Source organism: Cyprinodon tularosa, unplaced genomic scaffold (genome assembly GCF_016077235.1).
Source record: "Cyprinodon tularosa strain WSP-4 unplaced genomic scaffold, ASM1607723v1 ctg26, whole genome shotgun sequence".
Lineage (NCBI taxonomy): Eukaryota > Metazoa > Chordata > Actinopteri > Cyprinodontiformes > Cyprinodontidae > Cyprinodon > Cyprinodon tularosa.
Window position 1 is genome coordinate 2,133,866 of NW_024038961.1, and position 22,292 is coordinate 2,156,157.

At 41.5% G+C, this 22,292-nt stretch overlaps 1 protein-coding gene across 1 annotated transcript in view; it reads right to left on the reverse strand.

Annotated features, from left to right (window-relative positions):
- Positions 1 to 11,261: 11,261 nt before the first annotated feature.
- gabbr2 (gamma-aminobutyric acid (GABA) B receptor, 2) overlaps positions 11,262 to 22,292 on the reverse strand; it is a 271,798-nt gene continuing 260,767 nt past the window's right edge. The window contains exons 17-19 of the mRNA XM_038288754.1: positions 20,765 to 20,894; positions 16,903 to 17,020; positions 11,262 to 13,864 (exon numbers count right to left, since the gene is read on the reverse strand). Of these exons, the coding sequence (XP_038144682.1) occupies positions 13,699 to 13,864; positions 16,903 to 17,020; positions 20,765 to 20,894 (414 nt within the window). The 3' untranslated portion in view covers positions 11,262 to 13,698. The remainder of the gene's footprint in view (positions 13,865 to 16,902; positions 17,021 to 20,764; positions 20,895 to 22,292) is intronic.

A 22,292-nucleotide genomic window follows, 5' to 3' on the forward strand; every position in this document is an offset into this window, starting at 1 on the left:
TGATGGTAGTGTTGGCTGTCCAAGTAAGTTGTCCTGTAAATACTTGTTTTTGTTTTCTCGCTTCACTGTAAATATCGTCACTGTTTCACTATTTCCACCTGGGGAGCAATAAAAGAAAAAAGCACAAACAATATTTTTTCCGGCTGGGCCATAATTTTTTTTGTATTTTTGCAACAAACCCGTGACATTTGGTGTCAGAAGTGGGATGGCCAGTCGACGGAAGCACCCTACAGTGAAGCGTACAGGGCTGCGCTCACAAAAAGTGAAGCAGGACTTACCTGTGGACGATGGAGGCTGGGCAACTGAAGATGAGGAAGGTGGCGCTGCTGCCTCAATCACGCAGCCTGCACCAAGTACAAGTGAGGAGCTTGTGGAGGTCATGAGGACATTTTTAAAAGGACAGGAGCGGAGGGACGAGGGGTTTTTGGCGGAGCTGAGAGGGCTTCGGGCCACCTTCCCAGCCCCACAGTGGTCTGTCCCTGTGTCCGGACCTGCATCACCACCCGAGGAGTCAACACGAGTCTCCGGGTGGACCTCCCCACGCCAGCTCCTCGGCAGCGCCGCGGTTTCTCCGAGGAGCCCCCAAGGATCAGCATGGAGAGAGCTGAACCCTCCAGACATGAGGGCCGGCTCTACGGCGACCCCAAGATCCCTCAATATGTCTCAGGGGAGGACATTGAAAACTACCTGCTACGCTTTGAGCGCATCGCAAGAACTTGGGGTTGGCCAGAAGCTGAGTGGGCATGTCGGCTGGTGCCCTTACTCACCGGGAAGGCGTTGGAAGCTTACACAGCCATGGATGAGGAGTTGGCGCTCTCCTACCCAGACTTGAAAGCTGCACTGCTGATCAAGTTTGATGTTTCACCGGAGACCTACAGACAGCAGTTCAGGTCCATGTCTGTGCCACCCGGAGAGAGCTCGACCGAGACCTACCACCGTCTGAAGGGGCTGTACCGGCGCTGGATCCGGCCGGAGCAACACTCCAAGGAGCAGATCGGGGAGCAGATTATCCTGGAGCAGCTTCTTCGCGTCCTCCCGGCAGACGTTCGCACCTGGGTGAAGGAGCATGAGCCGACAGAGGGGCTAGCCGCAGCCAAGCTCGCGCTGCAGTACAGCAACGCACGGAGGGGAGGCCCAGCTGCTTACCAGGATGTTCGTCAGCCGTCGTCACAACCCAGAGCCAGCTTCCAACCACCTAGAGATCCCGGGCCTGCACCCAGCCAACGTGGTCCTGGTAAGGAGCTCATCTGTTTTTATTGTCAGCAGTCAGGACACAAAGCTGCCCTGTGCCCAATCAGAAAGGCTAAGCTTATCGGGTCGTGTTACACCCCACGGGCTGAGGACATGCAAGGGGTAGGGAGAAAACAGTGGTTCAAAGAGGTGTGCATTAATGGGGAACCTGTGACTGCTCTGGTGGACTCGGGGAGCTTCATGACTCTTGTGCGGAGGGACATTGTGCCAACAGGCTTGTTGGATTACAATAAGCAGGAGGACATTTGTTGTATACACGGGGACAGACATTCTTACCCCACGGCGGACATGACGGTGATGGTGGATGACCAACCATATTTACTTACTGTGGGGGTGGTGGAGAAGTTACCGGTAGCCGCTATCTTAGGCTGGGACTTACCTGTACTCCTGGATTTATTGCGGGAGGAGGGGGCTGAGGAGAGTGACTGTGACAAGGGTTTGGCTGGTCCTGTGTTAACCCGGGCTCAGTTCCGGGCAGGGGAGGCACCCAGTACAAAGCAGCAGACGGAGCCGGAGCCTGAACCTTTTTCCAAATTGGACAGTGACCTGTTTGAGGGGGGTAAAAAGGGTCCAAGGAAACCACGTAGCCAGCGGAGGTTCGAGAGGGGCCTGAAGTCAAGGGAGCCAGTCTGTCAGGGGCTGGACAAAGACTTGTGGGAGGTACCTGGGGACATTGGGGCTGTGCAGAGACAGGATGAGACTCTGAAACCAGTGTTTGCCAAAGTGGTTGGGGGGCTGGACAGTGCCAAGGGGAACAGAGAGAGCTATGTTATCGATGACAAGAATGTTCTGTATTTAGTGTCAGACGGTGTCAAGCGCCTCGTTGTTCCCTCGTCTTGCCGCCAAAGGATCATGCACTTGGCTCACACCTTGCCCTGGGCTGGTCATCTGGGTCGCAACAAAACATACATGCGCATCGCTTCCCGTTTCTATTGGCCCTCCATGTACTCTGATGTTCAAACTTACTGCAAAACCTGTCCCACCTGTCAAAAAACCTGCTTTGTCCGCCAATCTGACCGTGCTTGCCTCCAACCTCTACCTGTCATCTCCACCCCATTCCGGCGCATAGCCATGGACATTGTGGGCCCGCTCGTGCGAAGTAGTGGGGGCTACCAGTACATCCTGGTGATCTCAGACTACGCAACACAGTACCCCGAGGCGTTCCCCTTGCGCACCGTCACTGCCCCTGCTGTGCTGCGTTGTCTTGTGCAACTTTTTTCCAGGGTCGGTGTGCCGGATGAGATCGTGACGGACCAGGGGACCAACTTCACTTCCCGACTCATGCAGCTCTTCCACCGCCAGCTGGGGATCTCGGCGATCAAGACCACTCCGTATCACCCGCAGACGGACGGCTTGGTCGAGCGGTTTAACCAGACCCTGAAGAAGATGCTGCAGAAGTTCGTGGACGACACTGGACGTGACTGGGACCAGTGGCTGCCCTTTGTGCTTTTCGCCTACCGAGAGGTGCCGCAGGCATCCACTGGATTCTCCCCGTTCGAGCTGCTGTATGGCTGGGACGTCCAGGGCCCATTGGACTTGCTGCTGAAGGTCTGGGAGGCTCCCACCACGGCTACTAGTGATCGGAGTGTGGTGCAGTTCGTGCTGGAGATGAGAGAGCGCCTGGCCAAGTATCAGGAGGAGGCTGAGGTCAACCTGCGAGAGGCCCAGCAGACACAGAAGGCCTGGTACGACAGACAGGCCAGACATCGAGAGCTCCAGCCTGGCCAGAGGGTCCTGCTCTTGCTGCCATCCTCCACCAGCAAGCTGTTGGCCAAGTGGCAGGGTCCGTACACTGTCCTGAGGAAGATGGGCCCTGTTACTTAAGAAATACACCACCCTGACAAGAAGAAAGCCAAACAGACTTACCACGTCAACCTACTGAAAGAGTGGAGAGAGGCCGTCCCAGTCTCTGCTCCTGTGTTGTCTCTTCGCGAGGGTGACGAGGAGCTGCCTCTTGTTGACCTCCACCAGCCGCCTCCACCCACTCTCGACCATCTCTCTATCACCCAGTCCAGCCAGCTCAACGAGGTCTTCCAGAGGGTCTCCAAGCTGTTTGCTGCCAACCCGGGGAGGACTGTCTTGATCGAGCACGTCATCCGCCTGAAGGACAAGGGGCCCATTTGCCAGCGGTCCTACCGGGTCCCTCAGCATCTGGTGGCGCAGCTACTGAAGGAGGTGGAGGAGATGCAGCGTCTGGGGGTGATCGAGCCGTCAACGTCCGAGTGGTGCAGCCCAGTGGTCATCGTGGTGAAGAAGGATGGGTCGCTCCGCATCTGCATCGACTTCCGGAAGCTCAACGCCCTGTCGGAGTTCGACGCCTACCCGATGCCCCGGATCGACGACCTACTGGAGAAGATCGGCCGGGCCCGGTTCATCACCACCCTCGATCTCTGCAAGGGCTACTGGCAGGTGCCTCTGGAGCCGTCCAGTCGTCCCTACACGGCGTTCCAGACCCCTGCAGGATTGTTCCAGTTTACGATGATGCCGTTTGGTCTCCATGGGGCCCCCGCAACCTTTCAGAGGCTAATGGACCGTGTTTTACAGGGTTGCGGTGACTGCAGTGCTGCTTACCTGGATGATGTATGTTCTTCAGCGACACTTGGGAGCAGCACTTGCAGCATCTGGAGAGGGTCCTTGGCAAGATCGAGCAGGTGGGACTGACGCTGAATCCTGCCAAGTGTCAGTGGGCCAAGGAGGAGGCGCAATACCTTGGCTATCGGCTGGGTCGAGGTGAGGTCCGTCCGCAGGTCGACAAGGTGGAGGCGATCCGCAGCTGCCCACAGCCTCGCACGAAGAAGGAGGTGAGGTCCTTCTTGGGTTTGGCCGGCTGGTATCGGAGGTTCGTGCCACAGTTTGCCACCATCGCCGCTCCTTTGACCGCACTGACGGGAAAGGCTCAGCGGAACCCTGTCGTCTGGAGTGAGGACTGTGAGACCGCCTTCCAGACCCTCAAGACCTGTCTCTGCTCGTCGCCGGTGCTGCGGAGTCCGGACTTCAATCAGCGGTTCTTGGTCCAGACCGACGCCTCCGCAGTGGGTCTCGGGGCTGTCCTGGCACAGGGAGACCCAGGAGAAGAACGCCCTGTGCTGTACCTAAGCCGCAAGCTGCTTCCCCGAGAGACCAGGTACTCAACTGTAGAGAAGGAGGGCCTGGCCATCAAGTGGGCTCTGGAGAGCCTGAGATATTACCTTCTGGGGAGAGAGTTCGACCTGGAGACCGACCATCGTGCCCTGATATGGATGAACTCTATGAAGGATCACAACAGTCGACTCACCCGCTGGTATCTCGCTCTCCAACCCTTCCGATGCCAAATCCGCCATCGGGCGGGGAAAACTAATATTGTGGCAGATTATCTCTCCAGGTTGCCGCACGTCGTCAACCTCGGGGAGGAGGCGGATAATGTGATGGAGCGCCACTAAAGCGTCCATCCCAGACTCTAAGTATCCGGCTTCCTCTGGCCCAGGGGAGCGCGGTGCCAGGAGCGCGCGCACGGGGAGAAAGCTCTCCCACGTGAGTGCGCTGCCCGGCAAACAGCTGCGTGCAGGCCCGCACCTCTGTCCCGCGGTCCTGCACAGTCCCAACGAACATTCCCCCCCGTCTGAACCGGTCATCGCGCGCGTCTGAGGGTGCACACTCGGCGACGAGTTCCAGAAACACTCACCTCTCATCTCTGCTTCAGTCCCGCTGTTCCCGGTTAAGTGGCCAAACCGGAGCACTTCCGCGTCACGCTGGAAATAGCGCAGAGTGGCGCGCTTTCCCAGTCACGTGACAAAGGACTCAACCATTTTGGGTGTTTTGTTTTGTATTTTTATATTGTTTATGTTCCTGACATTTTGAACATTGTATGGAGTCATTTTGGTTAATATTTAGTTTCTATGCAGGAAACTGAGTTTTGAGTTTTGTTATTTGGTTATTTTGTTTTATCCTTAAAAACCCCTTAATTTGTATTTTGGTTTACCCGGGGGAGGGGCTAAAGGGGTATTTAAAGGGGAGCTGAGCTCATTTGAGGGAGAGTACTGGATCTGATGGTAGTGTTGGCTGTCCAAGTAAGTTGTCCTGTAAATACTTGTTTTTGTTTTCTCGCTTCACTGTAAATATCGTCACTGTTTCACTATTTCCACCTGGGGAGCAATAAAAGAAAAAAGCACAAACAATATTTTTTCCGGCTGGGCCATCATTTTTTTGTATTTTTGCAACGAACCCGTGACACTGTGACTCTAATCTCTTAGATATCTTTGAACTGTTTGGCAACTCATTATCTTATGATTTCAGATACTACCACTCTAACTTATATTTGCTTGAATCCTGTGATGCATTGACAGCTTTTCAGGGAGCACTGCATACAGGCGAGTATAGACCACGGATTGACTGATTATCTTCTGAGGTGCATTGAAATATCATCTGTCGCAATTTGCTACAATATTAAAAAAGAAAAACATAAATAGATATAAATTGGAGATCAACAGATGCTGATTAATTGGACAGTCTAACTGGTGCCCAATATGTGCTGGTCTTTCTTAGTGGATCCTTGGAGCCAATATTGCTTTTTTTTTTCTTCATTTGTGTGTTCAAAATGTCAAAGTAACAAAAATGCTACACAAGTCTCATAAAAGAAAGATTTAACAAATGAATATCGGATAGAGGGAGCTGCAATTAACCTAATTGAAAGGCAAACCTGATGAAAGCTTTTCTCTATTGGCTGATACTGATGCAAGACAAAAATAATGCTGATGTATCAGTCTATCTCCTACATTTAAGTGTGATGACATTATTTGCTTAAGCATGGAACTTGGACCTTAATCTATAACGCAGTAGCTGCTCAACTTAAATCAATTTCTGCTAAACTTGGTGACCAGCAAGTTTAAAACCAAGAGGAGACCAGCACCTTATCTCAAATCTACTCTGTTTTTCAGATCATGCTCTAACGATTTAAGCCTCCATTTGTCCAGTCAAAAGAAATTCATAGGCATTTCTTTTTCCATTTCATTACATACTCTGTTAAATATAACCATAAATTCTGGTTAATCACTTTAAACTATTTGAGTTTTCAAGGACAAACTGATATTGGGAAATTTACTCTGAATTCAGCCAGGTGTGCTGTCATTATAAGCTAGCTATAAATGTATTGGGTGGCAGCTGTTTTATGGGGCCATAAGTCAGTCCAGTCATAGATCATGCTATCCTAAAGGTGTCTTTCATTCAGGACACATGCTCCTCAAGAAGGTGTGGGTTTCTCAGGCCATGAGGTGTGGGGATAAATCAGCAATACCTCAAAAGGATATTCCCCACTTTATATCATTTTGTCCAAGCATTACTAGTAGGGTTTCATGGTAGAACTGAAGAATCTGATTGATTTTTAGGGATACTTTTATTTGGGGCGTTCCTCAATGCATTAATGTATGCATTATGCAGTCCTTCGATGGCTTTTTAGATTACCCCTTGACAATTTTTTGATAATGTACGTTTGGAGGCACAAGAAGTCACATGTAAAGAACTTTAAATGTCAGAGATTAGTGTTGAAAATAGGGATCAGTGGCACAGCAAATTAAGTCTCTGACAAAGGTTTGCCAGACCTCTAGAGTCCTGCTTTAGAAAAAAAGTGAATGAGGAAATATTTGGGATGATTATGTTATTATACCTCTGAGTCAGCCATAGCTCTCTAAGGTATAGCCTGAGTTTAAAGTGGGAAATAAGAGCACCGTTTTTACACCATTAAAATGATGACATTTCAGGCTTTTGTGAGAGAAACAAAGCCAGCATGGCAAAGTAGTGTTTTAAAGAGGCAGCAGTTTGCCTTTTATTGTTAGTTTGTCTAATCTGTGTGTGTGTGTGTACAATATATGCTGACCTTTAGTTTGGAAGTAAGCTGCCCTTTAGTCCTAATCCTGTGATTGGCACAAGGGATAAACAACAATATACAAATAAAATAAATCCTGGCAAATGTATAACCAAATTCACACGTTTGGTTAAAAAAAAAAAAATTGTAGATTTCATGCAGCAGACCAGCAGAGATCTTATTAGCTCTTATGAAAAGGATAAATAGTTTTCCAAATCAGTGAATGAGTAAAACCTACCTAGAAATAACTGAAATCTGCTACCTGTATGATTGAGATCTTTATCAGCAAACTGTTGAATACCTAGCATCATTTGGCATTTATAGATTAATTTATTACACCATAGAGACATTCTGCCCAGCTGTCTCCCTGTGTGGTGTGGATGCTGCAGCGCCTCATACTGAAAGCATGTGAGAATATTGATGAGGACAGCAGAGGATCCTTGGGGCTACTCTTCCCTCCATAAAAGACATTTCATCCCAGCTACGTGTGTCCGTAACATCAACTGTTCTACCAGAGGTTCAGCAGATTCTGCAACAGCTTTTTTCCCGCTGCCGTCAGAACGTTGAACTGTTTAACTCTACACTAGACCCTGCATCACACTTGCAACATCATATTTGCACTACCAATGTGGCTGTTTTTTTTCCTTTTATAATTCCTTGAAATACACAACTCAAGGTTCTACTGCATTTTGCACCATATTTATTTTGCACTGCACTGAACTTTTCCATATCAACACCTTTTGCACCATGACTTTAAACTGGTTTTTCCTTTTGTCCCTAATTTCATTTTCCTAATTTCCTAATATGACAAAGTTTGTCTAAGTCTAGATATTAGGATATGGGGTTAATATAAAAGCCAATTTTATTTAATATCTTCATGTTCCCCTAAACTCAGATTATGAAGTTATATAAAGCATTTCTTCAGTGCATGCTGTTGACATGCACAGTATTTCTGTGACAGCACTTTTTCTTATAGTCACTAAAAGACAGCGCCCATATTATGAATAAGAAGATGGATAAGGATTTTCTTCATCTTAATGAAGAAAAGACAAAGTAATGTGTCACCTCAGAAATGCTAGGCTATGAAACAACTAAAAGAAAACTAGCATGCCATGTAGGTGCTCTATCATCTTTGGTCTAAATTTTAACTGCATGAGTTTTGTTTTTCATTATATCAGCAGACATTTCCAGAATAAAGAGAATTTGTCAAACCATGAAACACAAACTACTGTTTCACACTTTTATTTAAGATAAAAAAAACTGCAATTTTAGTCCTTTTTTAGACTACACTGGCTTATTTGTAAAATGATGGCACCCAACCAGCAGAGCTGATATGTATTTAGACTACGGTAGGTTAGAAACAACTACGGGATTAATTGTGATTAATCGATTATTGAAATAATGGTCTACTAATTTAGTAATTAACTGTTAAATGGAGTATAGAGAAGGTAAAACATACCTTTAGCTGATAGAAAAACTCACTTTGAGCAGTTATTATACCAAAATTGTAAAAGCATTTTGCATTTAAAAAAAATTGTTAAATGTAAATAATCGACAGATTAATCTATTTGCAAAATAATTGTTAGTTGCAGCACTAATTTAGACCAAACATTTTAGATCCTCCAGATCACCAGACATGGTGACCAGAACCTAACAAGGGTTTACTTCTCTCTTCATCTATGGAACAACCTCACAGAAAACATGAATTTTTCAGGAACCTTTTGCTGTTTTGCACCCTGGAATGAAAAAATTGACTGTTAACTGAAATATACAAAAAAAAAAAAAAAAAATTAAAAATCAAAGATTTTTTGTCTTCTTATCATCCTAGCTTTTTATTTTTATTTTATTTTTTTAAATGCAAGGTGTATTGTTTTATAATGAAGTTGTCATTGATGAAAAAATATATATATTTTCCAACCTGAATTGTAAAGAAAAATTTATGTAAGTGTTATAATGTCAATTAACCAAAAAGAAAAAAAAAAATTATGTAAAAGCAAAAAAGTGCTCTAGATGGTTGAATTTATCACCCCTATCATTTTAATACCAGAACAAGGATAAACCCTATTTTCAACCTGATTTCTTTGAATAGAATAAAACAAAAGACTGATCCTACCAGCTCGCATTACATTATTTACACATTGTTGTTGTCGTTATGTGTTGATATTGATGATCATCATCTTTTATAATGTGCATTTTCACAGCAGGTGAGGATAAAATAAACACTGCAATGTTTTCAGTCACACTTTATTTAACGATGATGTGAAAAGTAAAGGCTGTCCATAACATTCAGACAACAAAAGAAGAATGATTTTCAAGTATCCCCAACCCTCCCCCCCAAATAACAACCAATGGCTCAAAAAAATGTTCAGGTGTTCCAAGTGTGATACTCATTTTATACAAGTTTTTCATATCTAGACCTCACCTGTACATAACATAGTTACAGATACTGTAAATAAAAAGAAGACTTCAGATTTGTGAAATGTTCCCTATGTAAAAATGAGAATGTACGTAAAGATCTTTACATATACATATATAATATTTATATATATAGTTCTCTATTCTTTCTGTAATAAGAAAACAAGTTATTGCCCCTCTTGAACATGTTGCATTTAACATAGGTTTTTGTTCACCATTTTTATTAGAACGTAATGCCATGTCATACCACATATCAAACTGACAAAACAGTAACAGCATGGACCTTTTGTGTGTCTCCATTGAATATGTTTTTTTGTTCTTTTTTATATAGTGTATCATATCTGGGTTTGTGTTGATTTACTCCAGAGAACCTGACAATTAACGTACAAAGATATCCTCATATACGTCACTTTGATCTTCAAACTGAAAAGGTAAAAAGACCTGTGGCAAATACAAACTATCAGCATGATGCTATTTATTACAGGTTATTATGAGCCCTTGACCCACCAAAATTGCATTTGTAAAATTTGTTTGTTTATGAGAATAACTGAAATAAAGGAATAGAAATAGGGCACATAAAAAGAAAAAAAAACAACACCTGATGATCTGCATTTGATATTTTTCGACTGATCGGAAAGAAAAGGATTGGCTGTTTTTTTTTTTCTTTTTTTTTGTCACACAAGATTATTGAGTTTGTTCGATAGCTGCTACCTTTATTTTATTGCCTTCAGTGAACAGGTGCTAGTTCAGTAGCATGTTAGATGAGATGATGTTTAGTTAGTTCACTGAGCATCTTGGCTTTGACATGTGTGAACTGATAAATAGCTAAAAATAACAGAAACTAAAGCTTGTAGGGAAATACCATGGATTTAAAAACAGTGTACACCCCTGTTAAAATGTCAGCTTTGGAAAGCATAAAAGAAGACATATGGTACTCATTTAAAAAGAAAAGAAAAAAAAAACTTTTACGGCTTTAATGCCTCATATTTGTTGTGAAATGTGAATCTGTGATGGAGCTGCACAGTTTCTAAAACAAATGCATTTCGAAAATGTTAGGGTTAAGGTTACTAGGCTGAAATCTTTGTATAATAAACCATCCAGTTTTAGATAAAATCTCCTAAAACCTCGTTGGCAGATGTATTGTGGTCAAATGAGACTAAATTAAAACTAAAAATATTGCACATAAAACAGCACATTACATTACAGAAAGATCACCATGTAAACAGTGAAACATGGTCTTGGCTGCATCATGCGCTGGGGTTAATACTCTCTGGGTTATTTGTCAGACTCCAGTCCATCCTCAAATGCTCAGAAGTCTGCTGCAGAGTGGACCAAGGGATTTTAGTTAGTATCCATTCATTGATTGTTTTTTGATCACAATGTGTTCAAGCGTATATTTAAATCAACAATAGAATGAATTAAATATAAAAAAAAATGTTACAAGGTAATGTGGCTAAATATGGTTTAGCAAAGGCAGACTTTTCACTATCCCCTCCAGAAAGCTGCGCTAATAAATTAAATCTAAATGGATAATTATTGCATCCCTTCCACCTTAACAGATCATTTTTAAGTTAAGTGGTGCAGGTTTAAAGTCACATTAAAGGTGGGGAAATTGTATCATAGTCTCAGTTTTACATCACAAAGCCCTGACATTTGAACAGGTGTGTGAACACTTTGTAGAAGAAAACCAAATTACAGGTGATATGATGGAACAACAGAGTAGCTTTGTCACAACAGTTGCAAAAAACAGAGGTAACTCTGTGAATTATACATTTTATTTCATGCCATCTTGAGAAATCCAAATACCAAATACTCCATACATGGACACTGTCATCAGGGTATCAGCAAAGTTGTACACAATCACATATAATGTAATATATAAAATGTGCGGTCGGTTTTTTTGCTTCTTCTGAAGGAAGATCCAACCCTCTGTTAATGTCTCCCACTCACATGTTCTGTGACTGTGATTCTCTGGTTGGCAAAGGTGCAGGAGAAGTCATGACTCCCTTTTGAGGTCTGTGCTTGGGTTTTTCTTTTATCACCCCTGCCCCCGCGCTTCGCGGCAGAGGCCTGGGAATGGGAGGAGCTCAAACCCCGATATGTCTGAAAGCAGGTCTTCGACTCTCCGCTTCGACTCTGAATCCTCCAACTTTTCTGAGAAGCGTTTGTGTTTATGGAGAAATATCCTCCGGCTGAAGTGGAGCTTTGACCAGGCGCTCCCAAAGCTATCCCTGTCCACGGACAGATGGACATCAGATTGGTCTATGACGCATTGTTCCATTTACAGATGCGGCTGATGCACTTTTACTGGTTAAGCGCAGTTTGAACCCTTTGTATGTATTGTGGGTCTTGCAGGCTACAATATAAGACAACAGGCACGGCGCTGAAGAAACGCCTTGAAAAAAATAAATAAAACCAAGACACCGATGGTGAAACAACATACTGAGAACGAACCTTATCGCTCAGAATAAAAAAAAGTCCTTTTCCTGCAGAGAGCAGCCCCCCTTTCCCAAATTTGCTTTTTCTCCTGCATTAGGAAAAAAAAGTAACAAACAACATCCATACTCTTGATGAAGATCTTAGGTGAAGCTCCACAGCACTGAGTTTCATTTCTGTAGCAACTGTTCACTGTTGCTAAGAGTGGATTGATCTTTCATGACACTTATTATCTGTGAGGGAAAGCCCTGTGTCTGTGCTAAATCACCGGGACCAGCAGTGGTGGCAGCGCTGTCTTTGAAACCAAATCTGCAGACAGTTTGGTACTTATGCAAGACTTGAACATGTCCGTCTGCTTCTGTGCCTGGAAATTCAGGTTAACCATTTGGTCCAATCAAGCCGAGGACCTGTTAGACCTACATTTTTTCCACCCTTGCTTACTATCATTTTAACTCTCTTAACAGCTTTTCCTCAAAGTCTTGTAACTTTGTGCTATTGTTGGATCCCGTTTCCCTCAACTGTGCTGGTAAGACGTGAAAGCAAGGGCAGACATCTTAACAGTGTATAAAGACGAAGCTTCGTTTTGACCTCACCCATCAGTAGCATCAACAGCACCTGGATTTGCCAGGAGCTCTCTTGGGTTCCATGTTTATATCTGTGTATTTTAATTTCTTGGCATCTGAAAACAAAAGAAAAGCTGTGAACCAATTTATTTTTTTGGCCTTTTTTTGCTCTAATATCTTTGAGAACTGTGAAAAAGGCATAGCATTATTATTTCTATAAAACATGCTGTCTGAAGACGGGCTGCTTAAGTTGTAAAGTATGAAGGCCTTTACAGACAGACAGGAGGTCTCTGTCATAAACAAGTCTAGAAAAAAATAGCAAAGTGAAACAAAAAAAAGAGCAACGTGCATCTCACTCCAAGTTAGAGGCATGGGACCCTGACAGATTCTGTTTTTATCCATGCTGTTTGTAAGTTAATATATCAACAGCTTTGTTAATCAAATGTATGCCTCTGTCTGATTTGTACGATGTAATATTTTTATAAGCTCTCACCTGCTTTTGTTACAAGCGCCACACTTAAATCCTATTGATTTATCCATTCACAACATATGCAAAGCTTACAGTACACCAGTGTCAAAAGCAATGATATTTACATTTCCACACAGGCTAGAGAAGTGGACAGGGGATGCTTTCTTTAGTAGGATCTTGAAAATTCACCTTGTTGCTCCTGAACTCATATCCAATCACTAAAGCGATAAAATGTTAGATGGCTCACATGGAGCTGCAAGCACATATAGTACACAAAACAGATAAGAAACAGAAACAATCCCTTTTGAAGCAGATAAGGCTACATGTCAGTTTAGGGCTGGTCCAATGCTGCTGTTGGGGTGTCAGTGTGCTTGGACATTGGGGTGCATCTCTGTTCTAGAAATCTGTGTCTGACATGGCATATGTGTAAGCACGCCGAAGCAGGGAGGAAGATGGCAGAAGGGATGTTAATCACAGAAGTAGTTAAGCATCGACTGTCCTCTCCCACCCAGTTTTGACTGGCATCAGTCCTCAAAAGACCCAAGTGCAGAGGTATGACAAGTGAACCTTTGCCCCCTCCCCTCTCTTTGTTCACCCCCCAACTTCTTTTCAGTCCAAGACGCAATACGCACATATGCTGACAATATCAGTCTATTAGTTGTAGAAAATAGAACCATTTGTTCTCCTCAGCAAAGAGCAAGGTTGGGGGTGAGGGGGATGAATGAGGCTCAGAGGCCAGAGACCATTACCCTGTAAGAAGGGGGCATGTGTCTGTGCCTCGGACTTGAACCCGGGCTTCCATTAGGGCTGGTGCAACTGGCGTCAACACCTCCTATGGAAGGTAAGTATGCATGGTGCAGGATAGGCAGCTGCAAGGACAGTCGACGCTGTATGCTGGAAAGAAAGCAAGAGGGATTCTGTCAGAAAATACATTATAATGACTAATAACACAAAGTAACGTATTGTACATAATTTGATTGTATCCATGTAGGCAACACCTAAGTATGTTAGGTGTCTCTAATCTGAAAGTTAATTTTAACCACAAAAAAAAAACACTGATTTGTGTAGCTATGAGTTTTCGGCTGGTGTGATTTTAGCTATTCATGTGGTGTAAACTCACTTCTCACAGAATATAAGCTGATGATTTATGTAGACTCAAAGAGGTTGTTAAACAGATGAAGGTAAGTGCTTCTAGCTTTGCCTTGGCCAGTGACGTCCGTGCATATATTTTTACTTCAGGTTCAGAAAGTCAAATAAATCTAGACATCTATTGGATCACTCACTTGTTGGTTTATCAAGCTTCATGGACTGCTTTCATGTATTTGGCCCCATGCTAATATTGCATCACTGATTTTCAAAAGCAACTAGGATCCACTCCCTGTGTGCATCAGAAGGCTCTGTCATCAAATTATGTTCTCCCTTGGTAATTATATCCACTAAGACAATTAATTAGGATATAAATTAAGTCTGAATTCAGAAATAGATTTTTTACTCTTTTGTTTTGCTCCCTGTATTTACTGCTATGTAAAATTAAAAACAGAAGAACTAAAAAAGAGTCATATCATTATCTATGTAATCTGGATATAAATTGATTAAGCTGAAATACAGTTTCCAAAAACAGAAACAACTGATTGGTTGGATTGTAACATAACAAATGAAGTCTATCTGTCAAGGTTGAGTGGAGCTTTTTTAGGCCTCAAAAGCAGCGATGAGTAGGCAGAAATAATTTTTGCTGGCAAAACAAAAAAAAAAAATACAAAATACTGATAACCAAAAAATTAGAAAACCTCAGGGAAAAAAACACATGGAAGCAAGGAGACGAAAGAGCAACAAAAGAACAAAAAAGCAGCAACGAGGAACTGCAGAATTGGTGAATATATGGAGAACAGAGCAAAGGATGGGCTAATGAGCTGAATATGGAGCAGGTGTGAATGGAACTAACTAGAAGGGAGCTAAAGGGAAAGAAAAGGAAATGAGTACAAGTGGGCAACAGGTAATGTTTTTATTCATTTATATAGCACCCTTCACAGACATAGAGGTCACAAAGTGTTTCACGAAATTAAAATACAAATAAAATACATTTACAGTCACAAAAGACACATGACAATAAAACAACCCTTAGTCTACTGGAATTAAAATGCTTTCTTAAACAAATAGGTTTTCAGTTCACTTCAAACGTCACCAGAATCCAGTAAGCGCAAGGAAAGCGGAACATCGTTCCAGAGCGCCATTACGAGCGGCCGAAATAAGCGATCTCCCCTGATCCTGTAACGAGTACGAAGGACCATGAACAAGTTCTGCTCCTGAGACCTCAGCCTCCGAGAGGGGGTGTATGGATACAACAAGTCTGTAATGTAGGAGGGAGCCAGACCATTAAAGGCCCTGAAGGTCAGCACCAGAATTTTAAACTGGAACCGAAAAAGAGACTGGGAGCCAATGAAGAGTTTTTAGAATCGGCGTAATATGACTAGCTTCTATAACACTCCTCTGTTCATGTTGAAGTGTTGTAGATCCAAACAATTTAGTAAAAGCTTTTAAACACAAACACACCCGAAATACCAGACATTTAAAGAAATGGCTACCTGAGTTAAGTTTCTACAGTTGCTCAATATTTTCCTCTTTCTATACCGTGTAGAATAGAGCCACCATTTTCCCCCAGCTTTACGTTCCTTCCTTCTAAGCCTATAAGACCCCATTCCTCCAGCTTCTAGGATGATCTGACTAAAAGAACATTTCATGCTTTCATCCTGGTGTGACACTTCACACCCCACCTCACCACAGTCACTGCCAGTTGTCGGCGAAGAAATTACATAACCAATAGACTTGTTATGTAAAGAAAAAAAGAATGTGAGGGGATAATGTAAATCCAGGATGTTCAATGACAGACCTAGAAAAATCGAATTATTAGTGGAATCTTAAAATGATTCAAGGTCTTATACATGTGCCAATGATAATGACCGGCTGTATGTCTGATAGAAACATAATCATGCTGGTTCATGAATACCTTGTCCCCTTTGACTGATGCTGCATTCAAAGATGAACTGCTCATCGTGTGTGACTTTGCATTTATTATGTCACAAAGTATTCAGTCTTTGCAACATTTTCTATTTTTATAACTCTTTTCAAACTTATGTTTGTCTTCTCTTCCTCTTCACCTTCTCTCTTGCTACCTCTTCATCTCTCTTCCCTCAGTGTGATCAAACATTCATGTGGCATGGGAATAGCTCCGAGTGTTCCTTTACTTCTGTTCTCCTCCCTGTCTATTTTCAGAGCTGCTTCCAATGCAAGCTGTAAATCAGTTGTTATATAAGCCTATGTGAGTCTCTACCTCTCCTCTTGTCTGTCTAAACAGCTTTCTTCTAAGTCTATCCTCTCTTTCTTTCAGGCTCCTCTTAATTTGTTGGCGTTTTTCGTCTGCTCTTCTTTCTCACCATCAATCTGGCGTTCTCCTCCTGTTTTGCTAAAACCAGCGCAGGAGGCAGAAATCTCAATGATGCATGAAATACTGTCCCCTCCTCACTGATGAAGCCGTCATGCCTCAGCTTTGCTTCCTTATGAATAATTGGTGAGCGTAGATGCGCATTGGTTTCAAGAGCGCTTTAAGCATCCAATACATATTTTCAAGTTGGTCCAACAAACCAAATGTCTGCATGTCTAGGTTTTCAAGTCTTGGTGATTTTGCATGGGAGCTATTGTATGTCTTAAACAGAAAAAGAGCACACATGTGCTCACATAATGGGTGTAGGAGGGAAAAGTGCAGGGTTGGTCCATGTGTTCATTGGGCTCTGTTGCCAGAGCAACTGCCTGGGAATTTCTGGTGGTTGCGCTACATGTTATTTTGTCATCTGCTGAGAAAGCTCACTAAACAGTGGGAAGGTGGGAGGCAGAGACGAACACAGACATGTATGTGCTCTGGAAATGGGAGATCTTACTGTTCAGGTGAGTTGATATCCTCCAAGGGACCTCTGCTTATTCTGGAAGGATCCATGGAACCCCACTGCGCCTGCGGTTTCTGCTCCAGGTGGTTTTTTAGTATCGACTTCTCTCCATCTGGTTTAAAAGATTTTGAATAAATTAAGTCAAACGGTGCATCATATATGTCTTAGTTGCTACACCCTCCCATACAATCAAACAATGTCTCGGTTTTCCAGGTATCGTAATGATAAAAATAATTATCACAGCATACCGATACACTAAGGAAAATAATCAATCTGTTCTTGTAGTGTTATGTTTTCTTTTCATAGCTTTAAATTGCTGTTGCTCTTGAGATAATAAGGAATCTTGCTTGTCATGCTAGACTTCCGGAGTGTGTGAGATTAGGCTTTTTCTAAATATTTTATGCTACATAATCATTGTCATTGTTTAAAATCAAACTGAATTTACTATCCTCAAGCACACTTAGCTTGAACTGCAGAGCTTCTATTTGCCCCTCATATGCCCCAGTTCCTTTTTGTTCGGAACTTGCTGACCTGATTCACTTATGTCAGCATCACACTCCTCCACTGGACATCTGGGCTTACTAAACTATTTTAGAGCTGTTTGCATTTTGGAAAAAAAGATCTTAGTTGTAGAAAAAAACTGCTGACAAATATATTTCAAAATTTCTGTGTTGTATTTAGACAGCATACAGGTTCAGTCAGAGGCTTTCATATCATGAATAGGGTTCTCGATGAAACAAAGAATAAGACATATAAACTTGCCGAGTCTATCATTATTTTCTGTGAATAAACCTGCACTAAAGAATCTAACCTTGAATTACGTTTGTAGACGTAAAAATATGAAAATTACTGTTGTAGTAATAGTAAAGTTTATCAGAAGACAGTTTTACCAAAGCTTAAATAAAAGAGATTATTCCCACATTGTCAAGGTCTCCCCTATTGATAAGGGGGGCTTAAAATAAAATAAAAGCAGCTCTTAAGATCTGAGTTACTATTTCCAGTATAGCTATCAAAAAATTGTTCGTATCACAGGTTATTGTTTATCTATTATCTAGCTTGATGGTCAGAATGAAAGTATTATTTAATTTTAAATGACTCGAAAAAGCCTTGAAGTTAAAAAATTAAATGAAACCAATTAATTTATTTTGTATTTGCAGCTTCTTCCAGCGATTTAATCATTATTATCTTTACATCTTTGCTTCCACATCTTTCCCCTGCTCCTAAACTTAAATAAATATCATTTAATTTACACTGATGGTTTTAAGCTATTCGAACAATCATCTGTAACTATTTCGAGTCACCACACCTGGACTAAACCAGATGTTTAGTTTAGTGAGTATATTCAGCAACACAGTCAGATGGAGGAAGAGAGTTACGCTTTGCATCTAACCTCCTGTGAATGAGTGTAATGAAGGTTGACAAAGCATCCTTTTCTTGATCAGAAACTCGATCATAGGTCCTCTACACATGTAGGGCAGCTCTATTAAGAATTCTAAAGCCAGCAGCTAGGAGGCAGTGAAGATGCATAAACCAGCTAAGGCAGGGAAAACTATACATGCTGTAGATCTTTTAAAAAGAGCTAATTTAATTAGATTTTAATGCCAGGTTGTGGTTCAAAACCGTTAGCAACATCTTAAATTAGGCTTTTCTTTGAGTCTCAGTATGACCTCATTCATACCGTCACTGGGAAGACTTATTGAGCATCCATGCTTGAAATAATAAACAAATTGAAAAGTCAGTACGGTTGAACATATGGTGAGTTTTGAAGAGTGTTTGCAAACATGCAGTTCAATATATCTTATTGAAGTTACTGTTTTTGTTTTATTACAATTTACAGTTTTATTGGAATGCTTTTGTAAGCTATTTTAAAATGATTAAACTTGTCCTGTATCAAAAAAAAAGAGAAAAAAAATGACAGTACTGATATAGATTTTTCGCCACTTGTTTTAAATATTTTCAAGAAGAATTCTGTATGAATCCATAAAAAACATGGATAAATAAATCAAAAATAAACCAAAAGCCTGACTGTACTCTTACCTCCATTTGTTAAAATAATCAAGACAGGATGAATGCGACTGAGGTTATAGCTGTGGCACTAAGACTTTTGAACAGGCATCTTTGCTTCCTGTTTATCTTTTTTAGTCTGTGTTAAAAAGACGTTTCTTTCAGCTGGCCTTAGACTCGATATGAGCTGCTTTTCTCTTTGTTGTAACATTTGAGCATTTTCATGTCAGTCTTACTTCCTAGGCTTGTAATGTACTTTGGGTAAACTTTTTAAAATATGCTTAAAAAATAGAATAAGTCAATTTGGACAGATCTCTATCAGCACTTGAATTCTGATGTATAATAATAATAACAACAACGAGATTAAGGAAATTTGACTTTATGTTTAGATAAATAAATAAAAAAGGGATATTTTACTGATGAATATCTTGTTTTAATTAACAAACCACTAAGAGAAAAACAAAAAAAAAATTTGAAACACAGAAAATACGAATGGCAACCCAAATTCAGCTGTAGTCATTTTGTTGTTTTTCTTTTTTTTTATTATAAAAAAACAAACTGGAGGTCAAATTTGTCCCAGATGGTAGCTCATGCATTTATTACCTACTAATTAGGAGAATCCCGGCATCTCTTTCTCACCCAGTGAACACTAGCAGCAAGGCTCCACTACTACAGCACAATATTACAAACCATCTTCATTTAAACCTATCCTCTCCTTGGTCCCAAAACAATAAATATGTCAATAAGAAGAATGTCATGTCATATAGAGGGATTAGCTTTGTTAATGTGTGAATGTTCGTTTGCAGAAGAGGAATCGCACAGAATTCCAACCAACTCTGCTCTCAGTCCACAGAGACAAAACCAAACTCTCACTTCTACCCAAACTTAAAAGGATTCTCCATCATTCTGTCTTTTAAATCAGTGTCTGATGCAAAGCAAGGCTGCTGAACCAGTGATTGACTGATTTAATTTAAAGCAGCAGAGTTTATAATGTCCAAGATACAGCTATTTAAACAGTCTGTGCTGTGGAGAAGAATAAGGAAGAGATTAATCTCTACTGAAAATAGATCAATTCAAGCTCTGATGAGTCATTTTAACCATCCAAAACCATTTCCTAACCATTATTTTATTACATGTACTGATTCTGTCTGCCAAACAGACTTGATTTTATTTATGTCAACCAAAGTCTCAAAGAACTTTTCATTAGTAATGCTTGAAGAGCATGATGCAGATCATACAATTCAGGAAAGTTTAAAATTAAAGCATTTTGAAACTCTAAGCAAGCCTGGATGAGGATCTATGTCTTTTTTCCCCCCACAGACGTTTTGTTTTTTTTAAAACTTTTTTGGAATCAGGAAGCTGTTCCACCAACTTCTCCAGTGAGGGTTACTGCCTTGAATGCTCCTATGACCATGGACACTACAGTTACCGTCACCTTCCAGGCTCTCTCTGGTTCTTCCCTGAGCCACTTAGTATTAATTTGGAATGGCCACATCGACCGCTACGGCTGTCCTCTGCTGCTTTTCAATGATCACAATGTCTGGTTAGTATGCCACAACTATTTTGTCTATTTCTATATGGAAATCCCCCACGATCTTACCTCAGTCACTGTATGCAATACATTTGATTTGTCTGTCTTAAAGTTGGTGGTGTCCCATTCCTATTCTGTATTAATTTTCACACACAAAAATGTAATGTAAAGTTTGAGTCTAGTAGGATCAATATTGCAGCTATTATCATGGTAGAATGTATATTACTACAGATCCTGAAGAAAAGCTTAAATGCACATCGAACAGATTCTACATAACATTCGTTGAAAGGCAGGAAATATGTGAAATGCATAGTTACTTACCTTTACCGTCTGTGAAGTTGCGTATGCTTAGGATGTTATTTGCATCGGGATAATGGTTTTGTTTAATGTAGGGAGTTTTCTCTGGGGTGTCCTGCAGCTGCATGGTCACTTCTTCAAGCTCCTTGTCCAACTGTTTTGGAGAGGACAGAAATGTATGTAGCTTTAGGGACTGTTATATATGTGTTTTGATATGGATAAACATTAGTCAAAACGTAAAAACACACCTAGTTGTGAACAAGTATGTTAGTATTCGCTGACAATGTAATTTAAGTAGGCAGTAGCATAGTCCGATGCATGTTTAACAAAGTGCTACATTTGCTGCTTTGAGTTTTCTAACTCAGCAAAAATCCTAAAGGCCACTGGTGGCCTGTCTTTTCCACCTCCAGCCCTGCAGCCTGAGTTCTCTCTCACCCCATTCCTGTCCCATCTGATTAGAGACGTTGTTCCTGCATGCTGCACTCTGGCCTCACCTGCTCACCCTAATCAACCTGGCTATCTGCACTGCCCTCCAGTCTCAAAGTCACAAACACTGATCCATCCTACTCCCTTCCTCTTTTTAAGGAATTATTACTATTCCCGCTGATTTCCACCTCCAATGTAAATATGATTAATCTATCTAATACAGGGATATGTACAGAGGGCCTTTTAAGGTGGCAGTAATTAAAACTTTACTAAATAAACCTTATCTCGTTCTAAATGATGCAATCAATTATGGACATATATCTAATTTTCTTATGAAGAATTCTTGAGGAAATAGTTGCTAAACAAATGTGTAATGATTTCCACCATAATGACCTTATTTATGAGGTTTAGTCTGGCTTTAGAGCTCATCATAGCACTGACACAGCTCTGGTGAAAGTCACTAATGATATTCTTAAGGCCTCAGATAATAGCCTTGTATTTGTACTTTTCCTTTTAGATCTCAGTGCTGCATTTAATACAGTCCATCAAAATATTCTTTTAGAAAGGTTTTTGCATTTTGAAGGAATTAAGAAAACTGTGCTAGCTTGGTTTATGTGACAGATTTCAGTTTGTTCACAATGATATATCTTCCTTATGCTCCGGGGTTACCTGTGGATTACCACAGGGATCAATGCTAGGACCAATTCTCTTTACTACATATACGCTCCCAATCTGTACAATTATTAGACAGCATGGGATTAATTTCCACTGTTATGCTGATGATACTCAGCTGTTTCTAACGAGACAAAATTAAACTTTCTATCTTTGAATTAAGACAAAGAGAAGTTACTGCGTTTGGACCAGAGCCTTTGAAAAAGAAGCTAATTAGTCAGTCACATCATCTGGATGGAATTAAACTGTTGTAGGATACTAACATAAAAAGTAGCTGGTTTTGATTTTGCTTAGGACATAATTTAAATCCCATATTAAATTGGCTTCTAGAATTTCCTTCTCTCATCTCTGGAATATAATGAAAATAGAAATAGTTTGTCCAGGAAAGATAGTGACAAAGAGGTTGGAAACTAGCTAGAATTAGTGAGAAACTAATTCTTTACTATCAGGAAGT